Raw genomic sequence first — 26,700 nt, forward strand, 5'->3', positions numbered from 1 at the left:
TTGGATCTTGACTTTATGGGAATCTAATTAACTTCTCTGAGGAATAGTTTATACTAATTTCCTTTTTGATATTATCATGTACTTCTTCCCCACCAGTTATAAAATTTAGCTGATTTGCAAAGCAAAGTCACAGTTGAAATATTGGGAGATGTTCCCTTTCTTTTCTGATGAAAATATGTACTATATAACCTTATATATTTTTTCTTTTAAAACATTTGTTGTGAAATAATACATACACAAGTATATAAACTATATTGTTTAAAAATAAAATGTACTCAACGTTCAGCTTAACACCTAGAACTTTCTCAATTGCCTAGAAACCCCCATTTGTCCTATACACACACACATACCACACAAGGTAAACATTACTCTGAAATTTTTGTTAATAATTCTCATGTTTTTATTTGTGGTTCTGCCATCTGTGTATGTACCTCCAAATAATACATTGTTTAGTTTTACCTGGAATTATACTGTATGCTTTTGTAACTTCTTTCTTCTAACACTGTTTTTGAGATTCCCATCCATGTTTATTCATGTAACTGTTATTTCGTTTATCTACTGTATTCCATTGCATGACCACAACTTACCCATTCTATTTGCAGACATTTGGATTATTTTCAGTTTTTTTGCTATTACAAACAATGCTGCTATGAACATTCTACCATTACAATGTAAGCTCTATGTGGGCAGGAATTTTGTTTTGTTCTGTGTCCCCAATGTCTACAGCAATGCCTGGAACATGGTAGTGGTGCTCAATAACTATTTGAGGAATGAATGATTTCTTGTACGTCTCCTGGTGCACACGTGCAAGAGTTACTAGAGGGCAGTGATTTACAAAGTGCAGTCCAGGGATCCTCAAGGGTCCCTGAGATCTTTTCAGGGGGTCTTTGAGGACAAAACTATTTTCATAACATTAAGACATTATTTGTTTTTTTCAATTATTTTTTCATGAATTTAAATATTTTCCAAATGTATGATGACATTGTTCTGGCAGCTAATAATGTACACCTGTATATTTTTGCTTTTAAAAAGTCTCTTTTATTAATAAATTCTAGTATGGTAAAATAGACAGATATAACACACATGAACAAAAGCTCTTTGGGGTCCTCAATAATTCTTAATACTGTAAAGAGAATCTAAGACCAAAAATTTGAGAACTGCTGCTCTAAGGTTTTATGTGGTAAAGCTAAATTGCTTCAAAAGCATTTGTACCAATTTACACTTCCATCTGCAGTGGTCAAGAGTAAGCATTGCTGCACTTCTTGGCAAACACTTGGTCTTGACTTTCTAATATTGATCAGTTGTGCAGCTATTACATGGTATCTTATTATGGGTTCAATTTGCATTTCCTGCTAATGTATTATGCATTTCCTCATGTGTTTGCTTCTGTAAAATACCTATGCATGCCTTTTGCCCATTTTTCTATTGGGTTATGTCTTTTTTTCATTGATTCATTTGATTTCTTTATATATCCTAGATACCAATCCTTTGTCAAACATGTTGCATTGTATGACTCTGTTGATCAACCCTGGAAAAAAACTGACATCTTTTCAATATTGATTCTTCTTAGCCAAGAACAGTGTGTCTCTCTCCACTTATTTGGTCTTCTTTAATATCTCTCAATAAACTTTAATAATTTATTAAAAAGACTTCACATCTTAGATTTCTTCATAGGAACTTTTAATTATTTTAATGCTATGGCAATTGTATTTTTAAAAATTATACTTTCTATTCTGATTGTTACTGGTCATGGAAAGATTGTAGTTATAAATTGATTTTGGATCCAACAACCATGCTAACCTAACTAGCTCTAAAAATGTATTTAGATAGCCTAGATACATTTTTTATATAATTATCTGCAGATACTGGCAGCTTTATTATCCTTTACCATTATAAAATTTTCCTTTTCTGATATTTCTGCACTGGCTAGAACCTGTAGGTCGATGGCTAGGACAATGTTATAAAAGACTATCCTTTCTTAGGTCTGGTTTAAAAAGGAATGTGTTCAGTATTCCACCGTTCAGTATTTGCTTTATAAATGGCTTTTATCCTTTTAAGGAGGTAGGTACTCTTCTATTTCTAGTCTGCTAATATATAAATGAGTCGAATTTTATTGAATGCTTTTTTCTGCATTTCAATGACTATTTTCTTCTTAATCTGTTAATGTATTAAATTATGGTAATTGACTTTTTAGTATTAAACCAATATTTAATTCCTAGAATAAACCCACCTTGGTTATGATGCATGTGTGTGTGTTTGAACACATTGCTAAACTCAATTTGCCAGTATTTTGTTAGGATTTCTGTATCAATTTGTGAATGAAATCAGTCTATAATACTCCTTTCATATATTGTTCTTGTATCAAAGTTATACTAGCGTCATGAAATGAGTTTTTCAGTTTTCTGAAAGTTTAAGATTGGATCCAGTCTTCAAAGCCATTTGGTCATTAAGGGAAGATTTTTAATTAGTGATGTAATTTCATTATAGGAACTTTAGGCTTTTACAGTATTCAAGTCAGTTTTGATAAATTTTCTAGGGATTTAACCATTTCATCTTAGTTTAAAAAAAACTTTTTGATATGAGGTTGTCCATTTTATCCTTGTATCTTTTTAGTATCCACATCTGAACTTAAAGCCATTTCTATTTTCTACAAGTTTATTTGTGCCTTATTTTGATTAAAAATGAAAACATTTTTCTCATTTGAGAAGTTTGAGGTTTATTTGACCCATTACTTTTAAAGTTTATTTTTAAATTTTCTAATGCTGGGGGGGGGGTTGTTTTACTCTTTACTTCTGATTTAATCTTTTTGCTAGAGAATATACAATTTGTTTCCTAGAGTTATGAGCTATGATATGGTCATTTTCACAAATGCGTGTACTTGAAAAAAAATGTGTAATTTTACCAATTGCTCACTTTAGTGTTTTATATGTCTCCCTTAAATCAAACTTACTGTGCAAATCATCTCTTTGATTTATATTTTACTGGATTTCTTATTTACTGAAGTCTCAAGACCTCATTATCATTATATTATGATGGTGTTAGAACTGTATACTCTTGGTTTATTTTTGTGGAAGATGGAAGCATTACCTACTAACATGTAATTTGCACCCCTAAAACTGATACACTGCCATTAAGCTTTTAGAGGCAGTGCCAGCACATATTTTATAGACTTTATTCTTATTAGGCACATGTGCTGTCATTAACCTTGGCAGAAGAGTTCTTACAATACATTCCATTCTATGGGTGTCTATTTAATATGTAGTGAAAAAAGAAACAGTTTCTTGATTAAGGTCAGGGAAAGCTGTAACTGTGTTATTAGACAAGTTTGTACCTTTAAAGGCATTGGCCAGAAGCTAGACAAATGAATCTATCCCAGTGCCATTTGTGGCCAGTGATTTGAAGGGATTCTGTCATGGTTTTATGAACCCCTTAAAATCAGGGCCCAAAACAGGCAAACTCTTGGAAGAATTATCTAAGGGGTTACAGCAGCCAGCACATAGCTGTTACAAACCTACTCAATTTTAGGAGGTGCCACTGCCTGTATTTGGTGATTAGTACAAAGTTTTTACACATTGGAAAAGTACTCCTGATGAAGTTTAAGCTTGAGACCCAAAGGATTAGTGAGCGAGCACTGGCCAAGCAGAGGAATGGGAAAAGTATGTGAGGCAGAAAGAAGTGTATTTTTTAAGGCAGTGGCAGGGAAATGGGGGGACGCACAAATACGTGGCAACAAGGAGCAGCAAGAAGCGAGAGATGAGGGAGGCTGGGGCATCGGGAGCAAGGGAGCACCAAACGTGGTGAGGTAAGCAAAAGTAACATTTCCACCTCTAAAAGAAACCACAAATTAAAATTGAATAGTTTGCAGATACAATATAGAACAGCTCTCTGAAAAACATAGTGAGGGGGCATTCTATTTTGAACTCATCATGAACACACTACATGATTTAATACAAATTTAAGAACAATATATACATGTTATTAACATATATATTGTCTTGTTTGGGACTGCTGATGAAAGAACCAAAACTTTCCCTAAGAGAAATAGATTTTTTTAAAATCTTGCATTGAAAGACTTCATTCAGCAAATGGTAAAAACTACTTTTTTCATTTTTCATGGCTAATTGCAACTGCTGTAGAAATCCTTTGGTTGGGTCCTCATAACTGTTCATTAGGATTAGTAAAGGTAACTGGTATTCCTTTAACATGCTAAGGCAATCCAGAGAACAGGCAACAAGGCATTTTTGAAGAAAGGAAAAAACACTACATAGATATTATATTGTAGAATGAAAGAAATACAAATATCTAAAAACACTACCATACCAAAGTATATGATATTAGGAAAGTATAATTTTTTAAAAACAATAATCCACTCTGGACTAAGCCTCTCTCCTATGATGACACAGTAGGGGAAGAGATAAAAACTACTGAAGTCCCTTTTTCTATGTCTTAGTCACTTAAGTATATTTCTCGAGTTTTAACTCATTAAGGTAATATTTACAATATTGAAAAAAAAAACCACATTTTTAGGTTAACATAGGGGCTTACATAAGTTCTGTGTGTGGGGGGGAGGGGAGGAATCTGCCATTCAGTTAAATGCAATCAACATAGGTCAAGTTAAGCCATTAACTCTCACATACATAAAAGGAGTTCATGTACCTGACACATAACAAAATTCCAAACCTTTTCCCCATCAGAGTATAAAGGCCATATCAACACATGGCCTGATTTTATGTAATCTAAATTTAAAGCTTTAGTGAGTACTACCAGCAAATTATTAACTTTAGAGTTTTGTGCTAGTATGTACTGATAGAAATTTTTAAATTGTCACAATTCCTTTTTTGTAAGTCAACTTCAATCAACAATTCCTTGTCAATAATAGCTGCTTTATCTTGATTCTATACTCAAACATAACCCAATCATTAAACTAATTTTAGAGAAACAATATGACTGACTAAAGACCAAATGATTTTATCAGTTTTATAGTGACACACTACCTGGATCAAATGGAAGATATTTCAAAAATATACCCATCTCTATAAACATCAAAAGCCTTAAAGCTTTATGCATCTTTTAACCCGCCAATTCTACTTCTAAGAATTTAAGAAAACAGTCATGGATGTACACAAGATTCAGTGAAGTGTTGTTTATAACTATGTAAATAGTCAAAATGTCCATTAGAGGATTAAATAAATTATGGTTCGACCATATAACAGAATAATAAATCAATAAAAACTATGCAGAAGACTACGTAATAACCTTGAAAGATGTTCACAATATATTGTTAAGTGAAAAAGTAGGTTACAAAACAGTATGCACATTTGAGTTTTTATAAAAATATACATATTTAGCAAAGTAAAGGACAAATGATATTTACCAAAATATTAACATTGGTTGTTCCAACATAGTAGGATGATGACTGATTTTGCTTAGCACCACCACCAGCCCCTTTTTGTTTTGGCCTTTTTGAAATTTCTATAATGAAGATCATTTTTTAAATGGAGGCTGGAGTTGGTGAGGGACGTGTTTTAACCTCAGCTTAGCCCAAATATGTCCCCAATATTCTGGCAAAGTAAATGTATCTGTTCAGTCTGTATCTTGGAAATTTTTCTACCTTATAAATTTTTGTATCCTTCAAAGATGACATTCACTCAAACATCCTTTTAGGTAAACTATACAACAGCAATTGTTGACACTAAAATAAAAAACTCAAGTTAATTATCACCAAAAAGAACAGATGAGAAAATACAAATCCTTACTTGAAAAAATAAGCAACTCAAGTACATACTACTAAATTATACAAAGTTACATTATCTAAATTTAGTTTATTGCAAAGATCAAGACAGCACACTAGAAGCCAGTGGCTTCCATTTCACACCATTCACTCCTAGCACTCACTCTGTTCTTCATTTCATTCACTCACCCATGCAAACAGGCTGTATACACAATGTCTGATGTTTCTTGCTTCCATAGTAAAATAGGAAACTTGACATTTCAATTAAAAAGGTAAAATGAGGATATTTACCATCAGACTATAAAACTCCTCTACTGGAAGAGGATACTTTGAAAAAAATCATATACAAAAGGAAAGGGGCATCATTTCAAGAGCACTAGGATTACATTAAACTTAAATGAATTCAATACTCATAATGTAACTTAAAGCAAATCTAGTCTTAACAAAAAGCTCCAATAACTAAGACTATTTTAACAGGCACAACAAACAGTGTAAACACTGTTAACGGGCACCAAGTTCAATAGGGCAGACAATATTTGCTTCTGCATTCACACTTAATTTTTCAGTTACATTTTTTTTTAAATGGTGCTGCTTAAGCTATGTTTTACCAAAACAAAATATTTTAAATTTTAATAAATACATCAAAAGCTGAAATTCTAGCTAGGTTTTCATGCAAGGTATTATTATAACCAAGACAAACTTAAATTTATAATAAAGGCAACTTGCATTCAAAACAAACTCTACCCTTATATTTTATTAAAAGGGCAAACATCATGAATTAACCCAGCTGTTTACTTGAATTACAAAAGTAACATGATTCAATATGAAAATAAGAAACTGTCTACAAATCTCTGACAGTAATAAATCGCAATATACAATGCATACAGGAGTCATACAGAGCAACAAACTCTCATACAAAACAAAAATATTTTAATACCTTTAAAATCCAAATTTTTCTTTAAAATCATTCATGAAAAAGATTCTCAAGTCAGAATTAACACCTCAATTAGTCAAGCATCGGGAAGCTACATTACAGCTATTTAATATACAAAGAGACATCTTTCCAACCAGTCACTTTCTTCTAATGTCTCTGTTCTGGAATCATACAGCCTCTTCCACTTGTCTATACTCCCTGGTCCATCATTTCTTCAGATCATGAAAACTGAATTTGTTGAACACCAGAAATCTAAGAATGAAAAATGTAAATTCCACAAAATTAAAGAAGTTTTAAAGTAACATACATATTATAAACATTCAAAGAATAAAAACAATAGGCAATGAAAAATAAGTCTACTTCCCACACCAGTTCTCCACTCCCTTTACCCAGAGACAGCTATTATAATAATTTATGTATCTTTTTAGAAATTTTCTATGCAAATATAAACACGTCTATATATTTTTAACAATTAAAAGAATACTACACACAGTTATGTTTTGAGAAAATAATGTTTTTAACTACCTCTATTTGATCAGGTCTTTAATAATAATAATGTGTTGAAATTAACTACCTCTGATAAAGATCATGGATATAATCAATCTTTAAAATAGGTTAAAATACAAAGCAGGTACTATACCTGTTGATATGACGTTGTATAAACCATAACATTTTGCTGTTGACCATCTGCAGTTATTAAGCCAGCCGGTAACTGATTAGCTACAAAGCACATACACACAAAAAGTTAAAGAGGGAAAAAAATTAATCTACTTTTTTTCCTGAACTTTTAAGGCTGTGCCATTAATGTGTCATTTCAATTCAGCCATTCATCAGTGTAATCTTGAGCAAACTCCTAACTCCCCAAATCATCCATTTTTAAAACTCCCCTAAAACATATTTTTATTATACATTTTCAGTTTTCTGAATTTTCACATCTCTGAAGTGTACTTTAGCTAATCATCCATGTTTAAAAACCTGCAGAAGGACTAGCATGGAGTTTCTGATTCATGGTTAGAGGTTTTTGGTCCAAGCCATGAGGCTTGGCTGGCAGCAGCAGTTACATAACCATGTTATATAAAATATAACCATGTTTTATAAAAAATACATACCTATTTTATGAGAAATGTAATCACTGCAGGTTTTTTCCACCAATATGATAATAGGATATTGAATTTTTTATAAAGAAGCCTTCCGTTCAAATTTACTTAAATCATATATCACAAACTACAATTCTCAATATTCCTGTGTCATGTGAATTGTCCCTCACCAAAAACTAAGGGCTTTGAAAATCAGTCAGAACAACATTTATTAATCACTGACTTAAATATAAGGGTATGGAACCAGTAGAACTGCTTCAAAATATTTGTGACTGATATTCCAAAAACATCACTACAGACATTTAGTAGTAATCAATGCTAACTATCTATATGATTTGTAAAAACAGTTAGTTGTATAAATGTATCAAAACATTGCTTACTAAATGCCTCTTCTGTAAGCTCTTCACTGAGTCCATCTGTAGCTGTGACTGTTCCACCAATTCCTTTCTCTCCTTTCATAGCCTGGGGGAAGAAAATAAAGAGAAAACAAAGTCACTGGCATTCAAATGAAACTGTTCTCCAAATAAGAATGCTTACTGGAAAGCAGATTTGGCCCCATGCCTACCACATGGGGGGTCCAAGGTTCAAACCCTGGCCTCCTGACCCATGTGATGAGCTGGCCCACATGCAGTGCTGATGCGTGCAGGGAGTGCTGTGCCATGCAGGGTGTCCCCTGCGTACGGGAGGCCCCCATGTAGGGGAGGCCCATACGCAGGGAGCGTGCCCCGTAAGGAGAGCCGCCCAGCATAAAAAAGTTGCAGCCTGCCCAGGAGTGGCGTCGCACACACAGAGAGCTGATGCAGCAAGATGACACAACAAAAAGAGATACAGATTCCGAGTGCCACTGACAGGAATACAGGTGGACACAGAAGAGCACACGACAGGTGGACACAGAGAGCAGATAACTTGAGCGGGGAGTGAGGAAGGGGAGAGAAATAAAAAAAATAAATAAATCTTTAAAAAAACAAAAGTGATTCCTTAAAAAAAATACTTATTGCATAAAACTAGGGCCTTCTGTAATTACAAACATTAAGCAGAATATTTATTAATATTTCTGGTTATTTGACATGAAGAGGCCCTTCAAGTTTTTCTAACTAATCATTATGAAAGTGTTAGCAATAACCTAGAAAACACAAAATATTTATGGTTAAAATAAATTATTCTAATGCTATAAAACATCAAAGGCATAACAGAACTATTTACAGATGAAATCTGCAAAATACTGTAATAGTTTGCTTATATGTATGTCCTCCCATGGCCCACTGTGTGGACTGGGGGAGAGTGTAAACTATAATGTGGACCATTGACCATGATGTGGGCAGTGCTCAGAGATGTATTCACCAAGCGCAATGAATGTCCCATGATGATGGAGGAGGTTGTTGTTATGGGAGGAGTGGGGTGAGGGGGGTGGGGGGCATATGGGCACCTCATATTTTTTTAATGTAACATTAAAAAAATAAAGACAAAAAGAAAAAAAATAGTTTGCTTATAAATCTTATAAAGACATTTACTATATAAAAAGGACTTGTGGAAAAAAAACAAAAAAAAACAAAAAAGGACTTGTGAAATACAATCAACATTCTATGTACAGTAAAAAAGTATCTATTAGAAAATAAGGCACAGTTTATAATGACCCATTATATCATTTAAATGTACATATAGCTCTCAGCCAACTGGCAGTATTATAGCAGCAAGTCTGAGTTAATGATTCCTAATTAGAATTAGAATTTGGGCCAAAGACCTCTAAAGTTCTGTCCTTTCTAAGGTTCTATGATACTGATGCTTTGGAAACATATTATATGAAGAATTTACCTATTCTCTTCCTATCCATGCACATAACACTAATTTAACTGATTTCTAACCCTAAAGATAATGTTCTAATATTTTAAATATTTTGAAAGCAATGTGAATCTGACACCCATGTTGGTGTGGAATTACATGGCGACCTCAATTTATTTTCAAAAAATTCATACCATAGGCAAAGGTAAACCTAATAGGAAATGTAGAGAAATTCGACAAACAATAAGGTATTCAACAGTTGAAAAAAGATGTAGCTGTTATTTCCTCTTTTTATAAAAAGCCTCAAGCTTTTGACGTGCTACCTCGTTTGAATTAACAATAGCAGGAGCTAACAGTTATCAAGTGTTCACTATATGTCAAGCTAAGTGCTGATAATGGGTTGGTTATTTTACTTAGTCCTCTCTAACTCTGTGAGGTAGGTACTATAATTAGTTTCACATTACAGAGAAAAAGGAGGCTTGAAATGTTTAAATAATCTGGCCAAGGACTTTAAGAGTTCCCACATGGCTGAGCTAGGATTGAGTCCTTGTTCTTAATCATACTTATGTCAATAAGTATGCTGTAGTTAGTAATAAACAAAGGAAAAAAGAAATTACTAAGTACAGTAATATAAATGATTACATACTTCTGAGAAATGTTATAGAATGCCCTATAACATGATTTTTTAAAAACAAGTAATACATTTTAAAAGTTAAGAGTGAATAGTGTGTCTTTTTTTCTTAAAAGCGTATGGAAGGCATTTTACTTACCTCTCTGAATTTCTGAAGGTATAATTTCAGAGGTTCTACGTAACTGTCAAAGCCTAAGGTAGACATGGCAAAGAGAATATCCTCTCCATTGATTGTCTTCCGTTTTTCTTGATGGCATCTTTCACTGGCTTCAGAAGTTATAAAGCTGATGAATTCACTCACACATTCCTGAACACATTCTTTGGCATCTTTTGCGATCTGAAGAGGGAAAAAAAACATTGGTTAATTTGAAGAGAACATAACTCTCACCTTCCTAACAACCTGGAAAAAGTCTGTTCAAAGAATACAGCACTCAGTTTATGACTATTAACCTTTAATCTCTGAAATACAGGCTAAGTAACACAGTGCGCTATCAAAATTCCAACCCTAGGTGTCAGAATACTCAAATACAAATGACAGAAGCCTTGACAACTATTCAAAGAAAACAGATATACATGTATAAAGGAAGAGGTATAAAATAGCAAACACTGGATTTCTCTACTTCACCCTACAAGATGAAAACTCCTACAAACCAAATGCCCCAGGAAAATCAGCCCCACTGTGTGTGTATGGAGTACCTCAGTTTGGACTGGTCACCCTTCAAGTGCTTGATGGCCACGAGTAGCTAGTGGCTCTGGTATTGAACAATGCAGGCCTAGCCTATTTAAGCGTTAATCAGCAGTTGCACAGTCAGACTGGACTTTCCAGGCTTAGTGATGTATTTTAATAATAAATTTCTCTGTAAGCTTTATCATTTTCATGCTTTTATAAGCTACAATAAAATGACAGAAAAGGTTACTACTATCAATGATATGAAAAATGTATGTTTTAATTCAGGCCAAGGTGATGAGCAGAGTGATAATATGAGTTTTTTTAAAATGTTCTAAAAGTAAAACATTGCTTTTTTAAAAAAATCATACAGGTTGAATTTAGATGTATGCCAATATCTATAATGACACAAGTTGTTTCTAAATACAACTTTTTTTTTTTTTTAATAATTTTTAAAAATTCTTACTATACCTATATCCATCCAATACAATCCAGGTTTGCTGCAATGTTATAGAAGGTACAAACTTCCTATGACCAAACTGACAGTTCTGATAATATACCTATTTTTTAAAAAAGATTCTTAATTCTGTGATTTTACCTGCTTCAAATAATTGGGGGGGGGGCATTTGACAAAACTAAAAATGGAACACTATTTAGTCACTAAATATGTAGAATTGAGAGAAATACTTGATTCGTCAAAAGGCTGAGTGACTGAAATCAATAGCTAACTGTATTCATGAACTATATATTCATGTAATTTATATTCCCCCCTCCCCCAAAAGGCCTAGATAAACTTCTCTAATTACCTTTCCTGTTTGAGGTATGGCATTTTTCATTATTCTTGCCACATTTGCAATTGGAAGATATATATCTTGTTCTCTGAAACTTTCTTTTGAGCCATTTGTGTCTTCATGATCATTCATGCTGTCCTCAGTATCTAAAGAAATAAAAATAATTTAGGCTTAAAGCTTTTCATAATTTTTACTTCAAGATATAGAAGACTACCTGAAACAACCTAGAAGAAAACCATCTAATTCATTTCCTTCTCCTTTTTAGGGATTAGAATAACCGTTCTTTTCACAATTTTCTCAGGACCAAGTTTGAACCCATTCATTTCAAACCCACTACCCAGCTAGATTACTTTTATCCTCAACTCTGACTACTAAAATCCTATCTACTCACTCTTCAAAGAGCTCAACTACATCTTCATAGCCCCTTCAGAAGTGATGTCTCCTTTCACAAATACCACAAGCACTTCTCTGTGTTTTCTCGGAAACATTTTATAATTCTTTCCATTTCTTATTTTCCCAATTTGATTTTTATTACTCTGTGCTACGGGTCAGCTTTTTGTCCTTCCTCAGACTTGTTTAGCACCTTCCTCATAAACATTTGTTGCATGGCTTAGCAATAAAATTTACACTGTAATCTATGGCTCCTTGGATATTGCTAGATTTAAAAATTCTATGTTTATCCAAAGCCAGACTTAAATAGAATGGAAAAAGTGGCCTTGAATATCACTGATTCATTTGAACAAAGTTATGGCAATGATCCAACTGTTTTTAAAAAGAGATTTTTTAGGTTATATAGATTTAGATGTACCTGAGGCTTTCTATTCACATTACCAGTAAAATCCTTTTATGACCAAAAGTATCTTTTAAGTAAACTTTCCATTCTTTATATGTATTAAATAAAAAAGGCACCTAAGCTGATGCAATTTAAATTTTTATGGTTAAAATATTATCAAAATTAATGTATTCGAGTATCTTAGAATAAAACTAATACCCTCCCTTCCCCAAACTGCCTTGTACAAAAATGTATCTAAATTTTTAAAATTCTACAAGTTTGAATACCATAAAAATATGTTATTCATGATAGCGCCAGCATAACACTCCATTCTAATACCTAAAATAATTCAAACTTGATATTGAATGAGAAACAAAAATAAGTCTGTACATAAGTACTGGGAATATAACAGCTAACAACTTAATTTGCCTTCTAAAGAACTACTTTATTTACCCAATGAGTGGCATAAAATTTTTTCATGCCACTAATGGGGTAAATAGGAGATCGGTAACAAGTGTTTACAAAACTGTACAGGCGGCACTTTGAGGGCAAAGGAAGTGTTCTACATGATCTTGCAATGATGGATACAGGCTATGTTAAGTGTCACCAAAATTTATAAATGTGTATGGTCCAAAATGTAAACCATAATGTAAACCACTGACCATGGTTGGTAGATATGTTTCAATATTTGTACATCAGTTTTAACAAATATATTATCCACATATGAAATGTTATTAATGGGGAAGGGCAAAGGGAGTAGGATGTTGGATATATGGGAGTTCCCTATATTTTATGCATGACTTTGCTGTGACCTAAAACTTTTTTGAAGGCAAAATGAAAAAAATGAGACATTGGGGACAATAGATCTTACGGTGATGAAAGACAAAATATCAAAAAAAAATTTTTTTTAATGTTTTTTCATTTTTTATTATCCCCAATTTTTTAATTTAAAAAAAAATTTGTATTTTATTTCCTGTTTTTAAAACTATTATTATTGGCTACATTTTTGAAGACATTTTTATCATAGAAGGGTTACAACGATGACAGGAGAGGATCATTGGCGTGGGGTGTCACTGATGGGGATACAAGGGAGGAGGTTTACCTGGGCATACCTATAAGGTATATAAATATGTTCAAATGTTCATGGGGCATTGTCACAGTGGGTGGAAACTTGCACAATAACCCAAAGAATATTGAATTCCCATCCTGAGGAACTTTGCCACATTCTCTAATGGATTAGCAAGAATATCCCAAGTACAGAGGCAATGGCTAGTGAAGGAGGATGGTCCATTGACGGGCCCTTGATAGTGATGACTGTGCTTATGAACCTTTACTCAAAATTGAAACTTAGCATAGTATTATAGGGTGCCTAAGCATTACCTCCTGAGAGTCTCCTTGTTGCTCAAATGTGGCCTGTCTCTAAGCTGAACTCAGCATATAAATGCAATAATGTCCCCCCAGCATGGGACATGATTCCCAGGGATGAGCCTCTCTGGGATCAAGGAATTATTACCAAGCACCAAGTAGCAATGCAACTGGAAAAAGACTTTGACCAATAGGGGGGAAAGGTAAAGACAAATGAGTTTATATGGCTAAGAGACTTCAAGGTGAGTCAGGAAGTCAGTTCAGAGGTTACATCTCAGCAGGATCTCACTAACTGCCAAATTAGACACCCCCAAATGGTAGGGCTCCTGAGGACTCTGGAGACACCCAGGCACTATGGTCAGGGCAGAAAGCTCATAAGTTTGGTGCCTTGCTAGAGGGCCCTATTTTGGGTTTGTCCTCCCCAGTGTGACAGAATTGGATTCAGTTGTGGTTTCCCTACACTTAGCTCTTGGGTTCCTTCTATTTGAACCTATAGTTGGTACTGGAATTGGTAAGTGTACATCTAAGAGACTTGAATCTTTGGACTGTCTCTGTGCCAGGTGGGCCCTGAGCCTCATCAGAGTTGCAACACCTACTCTCCAGTTCGTTGGTCTCACCCAGAACAACTAGCAAGGAGGTGGTGAAGGACAACCACCATACCAAGGGAAAGAGAGAGCCTACAACTGCAAGCAAGACAGTTCCATCCATTGGTCGTATGGGACTGAAGTTCCCTCTCAATTAGAGGTGGAGTGGGTATCACCATCCCAGAATCCTCAGGATTGGGGAACGAACTATGGACTAGAGTGGACTTACTAGTATTCTACTATAGACTTATTGTGATTCTAGGAATGGAAGAACTTCTATCATTGATGTGGAGGCAGTGACACTGGCGGTTCTGAGGTCAGGGAAAGGGAAAACAGGTATACTATGGGGGCATTTCTGGGACTTTGGAATTATCCCCTGGATGACACTGCAATGAGATATAAGTCTTTATACATCTTGCCATAACCTACAGAATTGTGTGGGAGTGTAAACTACAATGTAAACTATAATCCATGCTTAGTGCCAATGCTCCAAAATGTGTTCATCAATAGCAGTGAAGGGAAGCGGACCTGGCCCAATGGATAGGGCGTCCGCCTACCACATGGGAGGTCCGTGGTTCAAACCCCAGGCCTCCTTGACTCGTGTGGAGCTGGCCCATGAGCAGTGCTGATGCGTGCAAGGAGTGCCCTGCCTCGCAGGGAAGTTCCCCGCATAGGGGAGCCCCACGCGCAAGGAGTGCGCCCCATAAGGAGAGCCGCCCAGCACGAAAGAAAGTGCAGCCTGCCCAAGAATGGCGCCGCACACACAGAGAGGTGATGCAACAAGATGATGCAACAACAACAAAAAAAGAAACACAGATTCCTGGTGCCGCTGATAAGGATAGATGCAGTCACAGAAGAACACACAGCAAATGGACACAGAGCAGACAATTGGGGGGCGGGGGGAAGGGGAAAGAAATTAAAAAATAAAAAAATTAAATAAAAAAATTTAAAAAATAGCAATGAATGTATCACACTAATGAAGGATGCTGTTAATGGAGGTAAATGTGGGCAGTGTGGGAAGTGGGGCATATGGGAATCTCCTATATTTTTTATGTAACATTTATGTAATCTAAATATCTTTTTAAAAAACAAAAACTTAAAAAAAATAAGGAAACTATGAGTTTTTTTAAAGAGCATACTTTTACAGGAGAAGAATTATTTTCTAGGACTTAACATTCTTTTGAAAACTTAATTCTAATAAAATAGCACAGTACATCTTTTTAGACTTTTACTGAACTATGTGACATAAGACTACTAATTTTCCTGGGAAAGAAAATGTAACCTAGAACGTTAAATTAATAAAATTATAATTTTCTGATTTGTTTCTGCTTGTGAATTTCTTACCATCATGAGGCTGTATAACATAATGACTTCCTCCAATATAGTCTGCAGAAATTCCTAGTTGAGAAGCATCTGTTGTAGAACTGTCGCCATCCATCTATGGGGGAAAAAAAGCTTTTCAATATTCTTAAAAGTTGCACTGAAAGACAAAATACATTCAATGTTCAAAAACTGTCATAGGATACGTCAGTTAAATTGTTCAAAGCCTTGAGCTTACTAAGAGAACACATTTATGTTTCTCCATTTGGAAATCTTTCAATAATTTGTTAACTATTCAAGATTCCCCTACCCATCCTCCATAAGTGATAAGCATAAGACTAACAGGGAAACAAAACAAGGAAATGACCTAAAACACACACCCCTTCCTTTCCAACCACATAATCCTCAAATATATGGTACAGGCAATCCTGATTTACAACCTAATTTATATCCCTGAAATGACCATCAAAGACAATATTAGCTTAGTAGTCAACTGCAAGTCACTTATATCCATAACTTTCCCTCCTAAAATTGGATATTCTTATGCAAACCCTTTGCTCCTGCTGGAAACTTGCTTTGCTGTCTCAAAGAAGTTCCAAAATATTAGATAATGTCTTAGTTCAAACTGTTGCTTGGTGTTGAAGAATTTGGATTCCCTAAACAATTCTGTACCCTTCTATGTAACCCAAAAGTATACCCATATTTTGAATCAGCCCATCACCTCTGATTGTAAAGGTTAGTTTTCTCTTGTCCCACCCCTCACACCTTTTTGATTCTTTAAAGAAAAAGAGGGGTCAGAGAAATTAGAGATATACATGAAAAGATAGGAAAATTATAACTATATGCAAGAATGAGAAATTAAAATAACTATTTTTAAAGAAGCCTGCTTAATTAATTTTGCTCAGGGGTAACATTTCAAGAGGAAAAAGTCTGGAAAAGAAACTGAGCCATTAGCCCTGAACTGGCTCCACTTCATTTCACCAACATGACAAATCCTGCACGTTATCAAGTGCTTAATTTTCTCCTTTGCAAATAATACTATTCAAAACAGTAGGGGGCAATTTTGTGGGTAGAAAAATTTTAAATGCATTATCTGAATAAAAAAGTACAGCAAAATAACCACACACACAGAAATAAAAGTGAAATTCAGTGTTACTTAAACACGCTTTCAGTTTAATAAAGAGGAAAAATTTGATCCTAAATATTAATCAGAGCCCAGGACTCCACACAAACTTAATGTTATTAATTGCAATATTTTTAGTTCCTGTGTAACACATGGCTTCTTTTCCATCTCTGTTAGATTTTTATCTAATATTAAAATACCAGGCTGGTTTCCAAAAGCCTTCAATAACATGGCATTTCTTTCATGCATCTGTGGGCTGTGAAATCTAAATTCATGTAGATATAGATAAATTTCTATGATTTATATAGTTGTTTTGGGTGGCAGAAAATTATTAAACATACTTTAATAATTTGTGAAAGCACAAGGGTGCCCTATTTATTGATACTTTTTAGTGGCCTCCAAGAAGTAAACAACAAGGTCCGTGAACTCTGCTTGTGACTCCCTTACTGATGATCCCTGAAGGATCTCTACTGAATTTATGTCTATATAAAATGGAAATAATGTACCACTTTCCCATCTTAAATAACTAATAAAACTGAATGCAAAACATTACCTAAGTGAAAAATGCTGCTATGATACTAAAATACTAACAAGATACCAGGAAAGTAGTCTTTAATGGACATGATGATGGATTCATTAGCCATGAAAAAGGGCTCAATCAGGATAGCTGTGAGTTCACTAGTTTTTCACAATTCCCTAAGGGAAACCAAGGTACAGGATGCTCCATCAAAGTGGTTGATTCAGGACCTACAACTGGGAACAAACCCTTTTTAGGAAAACAGTAACAGAAATTCGTTGCTGAATAAATGTCCACAGGATACCATGAGTCTTAAAATTTGCTGATGAGCAGATACTGTGCAAATAACCAGGTTGATCTGGAAAATGATTTAATTTATAAATAATGAACAAAAGCAATAAAGACAAATGGTTTAAATCAGATTATCTTGTCATGTACTGGAATTGCAGAAAGATTATTATTTGGGTTAATAAAATAGCATTAGCCTCTCAAAAGTTCAGTCTTCTAAAAACAGGGATCGAATTATTTCATAGAGCTGTCAGAATTAAAGAAACAGACAACCGCTAAGGACAATGTTTGGCATGTAACAAACTGAGTAGACCTTACTTAGATCTCACCTCCCTCCTCTGAAGAAAAGCTACGTGTCTTCTACTTAACTGTATGTCTCTTTGATTCCACAAATTTTAGCTTTTCTGTCATTTCACCACACCTCTCTGCCTCCTTCTCCTGTCTTGCTACCATTAAAATCCTGCCCCATTTTTTAGTCCCCCTGTTCCCTCCAGCCTCCTAGACCTTTCCCAATTTACCCCATTCTGCAGTCCAAAAAGTAATGTTCGCTTCTTTGAAGCCCCTGGCACCCAGGACCTTTCATCTGACAAATTAGCCTCATGTTTGATGCCTACAATATGCTAGCCACTCTCATATAGATAAGGAATGAGGGGGAAAACTTGCTACTAACAGGAAGATATATCCCTAAGGTTTTTTCTAGGTCTAAACTTCTTATAAAAATGTACAAAACATGTTGCAGATGGTAAGCAATCCAATCAGCAAATATTTACTGAGTGAGCACTGAGTATTTATCATGTCATGTGCTGGTGATGTAACAGTCAACAACACAGACAAGGTCTCTAAAGAAGACAAATGTTACATAAATGGGGGTGGGGGCAGGGAAATAAGGGGGATGGCAGAGTGTGGCCTATTAGTTCTTCCAGATGTACTCTGAAATGAGATCACCTGATTGGAATTCCTGCCACTTACTAGCCCAGTGACCTTGAATTAAATGAATTCTCTGAGTTTTTTTAAACTATTATCATAAAGATGAGAATAGGAGATACCTCACAGGGCTCCTGCACAGATTAGTAGATAATCCATGTAAGGAATTAGCCTAGCTCAATGGGAGTACGCAATAAATGTCATGTATCACTATTAAATAATTAACTAATTCCTAGTGCCAAGTGAAAAGAAAAACAAAGATGTACTATTTGAGCTTATTCCAAAAAAGGACCTCATCAGTCTAAAGGGTCAAGGAAGGCTATCTCAGGAAATGACATTTTGACTGAGACTGAAAGATGAGTAGGAGTTGCTAGGCAAAGAAAGGTGGGGAAAGAATGCTCCAGGCAGAGGAAACAGAGAAATATAATACGATGGATTGGAACGAGCTAGGCACTGCCTTGTTGGACAAAGCAAATCAAAGGGTTTTAAGCAGAAGAGTGCAAATCAGCTTTCTTTTCTCAAAGTTTGCTTTGGCTGCAGTCCAGTATAGAAAATGAACTGGAAGGGAGTGAGAAAAGGGACAGACCAGGGAGGACCAAAATGCTGCAATTAGGACACAAATTCAGGCAAGATGAGCATTGCATGAGACATTTAGAAAATGTTCAGTAAAAAAGTTAAACACATTAAAAAAGGGGGATTAGCTACTGTATTTATGCAACAACTTAAAAGAGCTGCACTGTGGTGATCATGGATGTATAGTGGGACAAGTATGTCCAGTTGTGAGCCTGGTATAAGGATAGAGAAGCTAAAGTAATGCATGCCATCCAGAGTTGGTTTTCTGTCCAGGTAGATATAACAAAGGGGGAAGAGGATGAGGGATAATAACTCAAGAATGGGTAAAGTGGTGAATCATTACATCTAAAAGAACTGAAAAATATGGATAAAGAGTAGTTAAATCCTCTTAAATTAATTTCAGTGACTATTCGATTTATTTAGCTGTAATAATAACATTATTCTCCAAAATATTATGGGAAAAGATCAGCTGGCCATTAATAGTATTTTTTTATAGTTATTTATTAAAAATTTATTTATTTATCTCCCCCTCTTCCCCCACCCTGCTGTTTTTGCTGTCTGTGTCCATTTGCTGTGTGATCTTCTGTATCTATTTCTTTTTGTCTTCTTTTCTCATTTATTCTCCGCTAGGATTCACCAGGATTCAATCCTGGGGACCTGTGATGTGGAGAGAGGTTTCCTGTCAGCTGAACCACCTTAGTTCCTGGTCTCTGCTGCGCTCAACCTTGACTCTCCCCTTCCTCTCTCTTTTGTTGCGTCATCATCTTGCTGCGTGACTCACTTGCACGGGTACTGGTTCACCGCGCAGGCGCTCAGCCAGCCACCTGGGCACTTGCGTGGTCACTTGGCTCACTGCACAGACACGCTTTCTCTTCTTTTTCACCAGGAGGCCCCAGAAATCAAACCCAGGTCCTTCCATATGGTAGGAGAAAGCCCTATCACTTGAACCACATCCACTTCCCTAAAATTTTTTTAACAGTATTTAAGCCATACTAACAATTTGTTGCCTAAATACAATAGCGAATGCCCTTTTTAATGCATTTAACTTTTACTGAACATTTTCTAAATGTCTCATGCAATGCTCAAAACTCTGTGAAACAGATGAGAAAGGTGGGTTATAGGAAGTTGTATTAGTTAGCCAAAGGGGTGCTGATGCAAAATACCAGAAGCCTGCTGGCTTTTATAGAGGGTATTTATTTGGGGTAGGAGCTTACAGTTAGCAGGCCATAAAGCATAAGTTACTTCCCTCACCAAAGTCTACTTCCATGTGTTGGAGCAAGACGGCTGCCGACATCTGCCAAGGTTCAGGCTTCCTGGGTTCCTCTGGGCTCAGCACCTCTGGTTTCTCCAAAAGGTAAGCTGTGGACTATCAGGTGAGTGGCTCTGTTTCTCTCCCCAGGGTTTCTGCCATGTCTAAGGTGCCGTCTCTATTTCTCTGCGTTCTTCTCCTGGCTCAGTTCCTCTCTTTCCGGGGCTTGCTTCTCTTTCTTCTGTGTGCTGACTTCCAGGGGCTCCAGCTTAAGACTTCAGCATCAAACTCAAACATTACAACTCCAACATCAGAAAGCCTCATCTCTGTCCTTTGCCATGCCCTAATGACGTGGCCCAGTCAAAGCCCTAATCATAACTTAAACTTAATCATGCCCAGGTACTGACCAGATTACAACATAATCCAATATCTATTTTTGGAATTCATAACCATATCAAACTTCTACAGAATAAACAACTTGCCCAAGTGACACAGCTAGTAAACGGATTGAAGTCCAGGGCCTCAGGTGCCAAGAACTTGACAATATTCATTTCTGAGAGTTTTTCTTATAGTCCTTTAATTTGCCCTCTTTAAAGTCTAAGTTTTCTGGCTGTATATTGAAAATATTTGAAAATGCTTCTCAAACAAGGACAATTTTGAAGTGGTAAGAAAATATACCCTGGAGCAGTCCCGACAGTGGGAGCAAAGCTGGCCCTTGGCACCGACCGCCAGGGTTGGAAGCTTGGCTCCCCACTTCCTAGCTGTGTGTCTTTGACAACTTACTCACTACTTTCCTTGTGCCTCAGCTTCCCCAATTTTAAAATGGCTTATTCAGAGAATTAAGTGAAGTTATACTATCTAAAAAGCACTTAGCAAAGTGCATGATATATAGTAAGAACAAATGTAACCTAGTGTTACGTATTTCTTGTCCCTTCAAAGAGTTCTCATCATCCTTTCCAAGCACAAAGAATTTCCTCTGTCACATGACCCCTTTTATCTGTTCTCTGGATCACATTACTTTTTTTTTTAGAGGATAAGAAATAATACTGTAATTCCTCATCTTTTTTTAACAGCTTCTTCACTCTTCCTTGAACATGCTTAGTCTCCTTCACTGAACACACAGAATTACACAGAGAATACATAAAACCTTCATTCTGCCACACACCCTTGTCTAGCTGTCATTCTCACCTTGACCTAGAGTGCTTACACACACCTTTCTTCCCATTTAAACTCTGACACCTGCGCAATACTGAAACTGCCTTAAAAGCTGCCAAGGATTTTGCCTTCATCCTATTTGACTGTGCTTTGTAGTGCTGGCCACCGCTGACCCCATATTTATGTTTGAATTCTACTCTTCCTGCGTTTCCAAAGCAATACTCCTTCCTGGTTTATTCTTTCCTACCCATGTCCCTAATCATTGATTTCATCCAAGGTTATCGTTTTCTCTTCTTTCCTTACTCTTTTAATAAACTCATTAAATACCACCTATCTGCTCATAAATCCCTTATCTCTAACCAATATCCTGCCTGCCAATCAAGTAAGCCATGCCTGTAGAACATGTCTAGTCTGATAACCCATCACTGAAATGCAAGATATTGGAAAATGAAACTCACCTTCCCAATCCCCTGCAGGGGTTAGGGATGGGGGGCGAGATGTCCTTTCCAACACCATCCTTCCACTCTCTAGTCTAAAAATGCCAATCTTCATAGGTTTTTCCATCTCCATCGAGCTCTACCTAATCTGTTACTTCTTTTCAAGTGTCTTCTGGATAGGTCCTTCCTTTTGTATTGCTACTGGATTAAAACTAATATTGCAAAACTGCTTCTCTAGCTCTTGTACCTAAAATCGTTTCTACAAACCTTCTGTTATCAAATACAAACCCAGTTTTCAAGGCTTTTGTGAATGGATCCCCGACTTAACCTAACTAAACTTGCTTCTCTTTCTTCAGGGCTGATAAAATCTTAATGATAGAATGTGCCTTACCTAGGGATCACTGGTTCTTTCATTTCATTTGGACAACCATAGATTGCCCAAAGAAGTTGTGACATGCCTCAGGTATAGACGTAACAGTAGATCGTGAACTCATCCCAACAAGCCGGCTGGTATCTCTTCACTACATTTATCCTGAAAATCCCACTCAAACCATGCCGATCTACCCCCCGTCCCCTAAACCTAATTTGCTCATCTCTGTTCTATGCCTTTGCTTTTGGTCATAGCATCTGTCCTTCTACCTCCCTACTGACAAGCCTTCCAGGCTCCTTCCAGGAGGACATTCCCAACTGCAGGCCTACCACACCTCTCTTCTTACGTATACTGCACTTGGAATAGCATTTTCAGTTCAGCAGTAACTGTCCTTTAAGCATTCCATTCAACTAAAGATAAAGACATACTCCCTTAAGACTGGAATAGGCTTTTTACCCTGTAGCCTCTATAGCACTTAAGAGGCTCGCTCATAAGGAACACTTCAGACACGTGGGTGACTGCAAATGAGGAAGCAGCAGGAAGGAGCAAAGGTACTGTCTGACCTGAAAGACTTTCATGCTATCAGGAATAATTTGTTTATAATACCCATTATCATTGCTTCTGGCCAATTACTATGCAAGTCTTATTAACAGCTAAAATGGTAAAACATACTTACTGTCATGAAATACTGTCAGAATGTTGTTGTGAGTGGTGCTTAGGAACCACTCTAAAAAGATGTCTGGTCTTTGCTCAATTTCAACCTAAAAGATAAACATCTATAAGTACTTAAAAAAAAAAAAAAGTCTGCAAGTACAAGGCTTTCTTGCTAGTAAAATTAAAGAGGACACCTGTAATTTTGCCTACCATTCTTATTCAATGGATGGCATGATATAAAAGGATTCAAAAAGCAGGCACCTGATAAATGTTAAATTGGAAGATTTGTTTTGGAGAACTTACAATCAGTTAGTTTCATGGTCAGAGCCGGGGTAACTATTGCTTTTCCAGCCCTGAATTTAGTCATGTTCCGCAAAAATATTCATCACAATTCATCACAGGGGCCATATTATATACAATGCCAAACATCAAAAATTACATATCTTAAAGTACTTAAAATGTTAAAATACCCAAATTACAAACACATATCAATTTGATTTTTTTTTGATGATTTTTTTTTAATTAAGTAGCACCTCATCTTTATCTGTGGTATTTGATGATTTTCTTTATGTCTCAGAGTGATATTTAGGAGTACAAAAAGCCCAAAAAGGGGCTTTTTATCTCAGAAAATTTATCTCAGAATACAATGCTTTTAAATTAAATACTATTGCAGATCATATTGGAGAAAGGATACATGCTACCCAGAGAGCACACCAAGAACAACACAATCAATTAAGACCTTCATTTATAATTTTAAAGCATCACCATTTGCGGCTAAAATTGCATCTGAGCAGCACTTCAGTTTTACTGTAAGGCAGAAAGGGCTGAATAAATTAGGATCAATTACAGTGTTACAATCTCCATTTCTCATTTGCTCTTTTCCCTTTCTTGAGTGAAATGATTAAATGGGGGTCAATGTTAAAGGAAGAAGAGTGTTATGTATTCAAGCTTGAAATCTAGTAAATAGTAGAAAAACTTGTAGCCATAGAATTGAATTTTTTAAATGCCATTACACGGGTCCAGCCTGCAAATACTGCCTAAGATTGTCTATTCTGCTATGATCTTAAAGGCAATTCCTAATTTCTTTTCAAATATTGTCCTAACCCCAAAACTGCCCAGAAAATTCCTTGTAGGTAGAAGTATTATTTTCTTAAGGGTGCCTTTACCAACAGTCAATCAATTCTCAGAACACTTAACTTAAATCATAGAAGATATGTATCTACATACATACATACATATATGTCTATTTTGCTTGAGTGGGAAGGAGAGTAATGGAGGAAACCACACCTCACCACAATCACTTTATATTTAGATGCAGTATAATAAAGAAAAGCTAATAAATCGTGTTTTGTATTTTCTTAAAGTCAGGTTATGATATATGTAAAAACTGAAGGGAATGCATATATCTGATTAACGTTTGAAGAAATGCAAATGTGTATCCAAGAAAAGCAGTAGCCCCTCCCTCCACCCTCTATTCTCTGGCATCAACATCTAGAGTTTTGCACCAATATAATCCTTAAATTAAGCTACAAGGGGAATGTGTAAAAGAATTGCCTTTTAAGGAATTGATTAAACTTGCAATACTTTATAAAGTCCCTATTTATTGATGCAATTTATACTGACCCGTTTACCTCATTTTAGGTTGCTGCCCACTTTCCATACTACGGGGGCTGATCCCACACTCGGGATTTGTGGCACCAACCCTGGAACTGTGGAGTCTGTGCGGGTTAGCGGGTTCACTTTTTTTTTTTTTTAAAGGTCGAGTGCTACCTAATCTTGTTTAAATTATCTTGTTACAGTCCTCTGGGCGAGATTCTGATTTGTGGGTGCTCTGTAATTCTTTGTTCTCTAAGCCTGCTGCTCCTTAAGGCCCGGCATTTCTTCCCCGCCTCCCACCGCCGATGATTAAAACCTTAGTTCAATCCCAAAGGCTGCTTTCCCACCTTCGGACAAGTCGTCCAGGGACCGCGAGCCGACAGATGGCTGCATTCTTTACGTGTGAACCAGACTGCGGGGACACCAAGTCCACTCCTTCCTCCCAGGGACCCCGTTTCCTCCCCCACGAGGGCGCCGGGTGGTTCCGGCCCCACAGCCCCGACGACCGCTCGGTACCGCGTGTGCCGGGCATCGCCCCGACCCGCCGGGCCGCCCCAGGCCCCCGACCCCGCGCCCAACGCCTCCTCCCGCCCGCCGGCCGCGCGGGGCCCGGGATGCCGCGGGCAGACAAAGCGGCCGGGCCCCTGCACCGGCGGGCGGAGGGGGCTCTCCCCGGGGACCCCCGCGCGGTGGCCCAGGCCAAGGAGGTTCCTCCGCCCCGACCGCCGCGGCAGGGTCGGGACCGGGGTCCGCGTCCCCCCGCCTCCTCGGCCGGCTCCCCGCACAAAATGGAGCCGGCCCCGGGCGCCGCCGAGAGGGGGGCTCGGACAGCACCGCGGCGCCCCCTCCTCCGGCCCCGAGCCCGGCGGCGGCGGCGAGCGGGAGGCGGCCTGGCCCGCGTCCCGCCGCTCCTCGGCCCCGCGCACAAAGAGCCGCGCCGCGGCCCCGCGCCCGCTCCCCGGCCCGGCCCGCAGCGGGAGCGGCCTCGCAGGCGGCAGCCCGGCCCCGGCCCCGGCCCGGGCGGGCGGGCGGGCGGGAGGCGAGTGCCCCCGGCAGCGGCGGCGTTGGCGGCGGGGACGGCGCCGGGAGGAGACGGACATTTCATTCGAGCTAAAGTGGAGTCGGTTTAGGAGCGATCATTGGCCGAAGCGAGACACAAACCTCCAATGCAGCCCTGGTTGGCTCCCGTCTCCAATCGGCTGTTTGGTTGGACAGAAAATGGCTGCGAAGGAACCAGTCCCAGCGCGGAGCTCCGCTTCCAGGACTCGGCCTCCCCTCCCTCCGCCGCGGGCCGCTTCCCTCGGCGCGGCACCCTCCCTCCGCGCCTCCCGCGCGCCGCCCTCGGCGCCCGCGCCCGGCCCCGCCCCACGCGCGCCGCGGCCGCCGCGGCCTCCGCTGGCGGGTTCCGCCGCGGGCGCGGGCGCGGGCTGCGGGCCCTCCCTGGCCTGCCCTGCGGGGGGCTTCCAGGGACCGGGAGCGGGCGTGCGCTTCAGGTCTCCCCGGGCCTGTGCCGAGCGGGGTTTCGCAGGCCTCCTGCCCTTTTGAATCACCGCGTCTTTCCCCACGTGGACATGCCCCTGCCTCCGGATGGACGTCTGCCTGCGGCCCGGTTTTTAAGACGGGATAGCCTAGGGCAGGAGCCGGCGGCTGGGTTTGAACGCCTTCAGCACCTCGTGTTTTCCTCGTGTCCCTGTTTACGTAGCCAGACACACAACGCTTGCTCTTACTTGGTTACCGAACTCGAGTGTTTGTTTTTCCCATTTCCTCTAAGGATACCGTCCCCTCCCTCTTCGGGTTTAACAAGTTGGTCAGTCTAATCAGCCTGCACCCTGAACTTAAAATGTTGCCTTCCTACGCGCGCGCGCACACACACACCCCAGTAGTTGCAGCCTGCCATGTGGCTTTTCCCAACCAGATGACGGTGTTGGCTGCAAGAATCTCCAGCCTGTCCTTCTATCACCGGTGAACGCTGATCCAGACACCAACTCACTGCGTTCCCTTTGCTGGCAGGGAACGAGGGGCCTGGTGCCACGCTAAACTTTCCGGCTTTAGTCATTTAAAAATATACAGACATGCGGTATTTCTAGAGCTCCTACTGTTTCTCCACCTACTTGAAAAATTTCGGAGCGAGTAAGGAAGCAAA

General features: G+C 38.1%; 2 protein-coding genes across 6 annotated transcripts in view; one reads left to right on the forward strand and one right to left on the reverse strand.

The window, feature by feature from the left end:
- Nucleotides 1-5,128: 5,128 nt before the first annotated feature.
- On the reverse strand, nucleotides 5,129-25,894 carry NFYB (nuclear transcription factor Y subunit beta). Of its 5 annotated transcripts, none has more exons than XM_058308653.2 (9): nucleotides 25,719-25,875; nucleotides 22,984-23,068; nucleotides 20,348-20,620; nucleotides 15,696-15,789; nucleotides 11,646-11,776; nucleotides 10,312-10,509; nucleotides 8,143-8,224; nucleotides 7,306-7,385; nucleotides 5,129-6,917 (listed from the first exon to the last, which is right to left on the reverse strand). In XM_058308653.2, exons 4-9 carry the CDS (start codon nucleotides 15,787-15,789, stop codon nucleotides 6,885-6,887), a joined length of 618 nt encoding a protein of 205 aa, XP_058164636.1. In that variant the 5' UTR covers nucleotides 20,348-20,620; nucleotides 22,984-23,068; nucleotides 25,719-25,875; the 3' UTR covers nucleotides 5,129-6,884. The 5 variants fall into 5 exon arrangements, with proteins under 5 accessions (XP_058164636.1, XP_071075136.1, XP_058164635.1 ...); XM_071219035.1 differs by lacking the exon at nucleotides 25,719-25,875 and adding an exon at nucleotides 24,905-25,598; XM_058308652.1 differs by lacking the exon at nucleotides 20,348-20,620 and having other exon boundaries at nucleotides 25,719-25,894.
- Nucleotides 25,724-26,700, forward strand: part of LOC101446259 (uncharacterized) — a 67,591-nt gene continuing 66,614 nt past the window's right edge. The window contains 1 exon segment of the mRNA XM_071218735.1: nucleotides 25,724-26,360. Coding sequence (XP_071074836.1) covers nucleotides 25,724-26,360 — 637 coding nt within the window.

This window comes from Dasypus novemcinctus, chromosome 12, assembly GCF_030445035.2.
Source record: "Dasypus novemcinctus isolate mDasNov1 chromosome 12, mDasNov1.1.hap2, whole genome shotgun sequence".
Classification (NCBI taxonomy): Eukaryota; Metazoa; Chordata; class Mammalia; order Cingulata; family Dasypodidae; genus Dasypus; species Dasypus novemcinctus.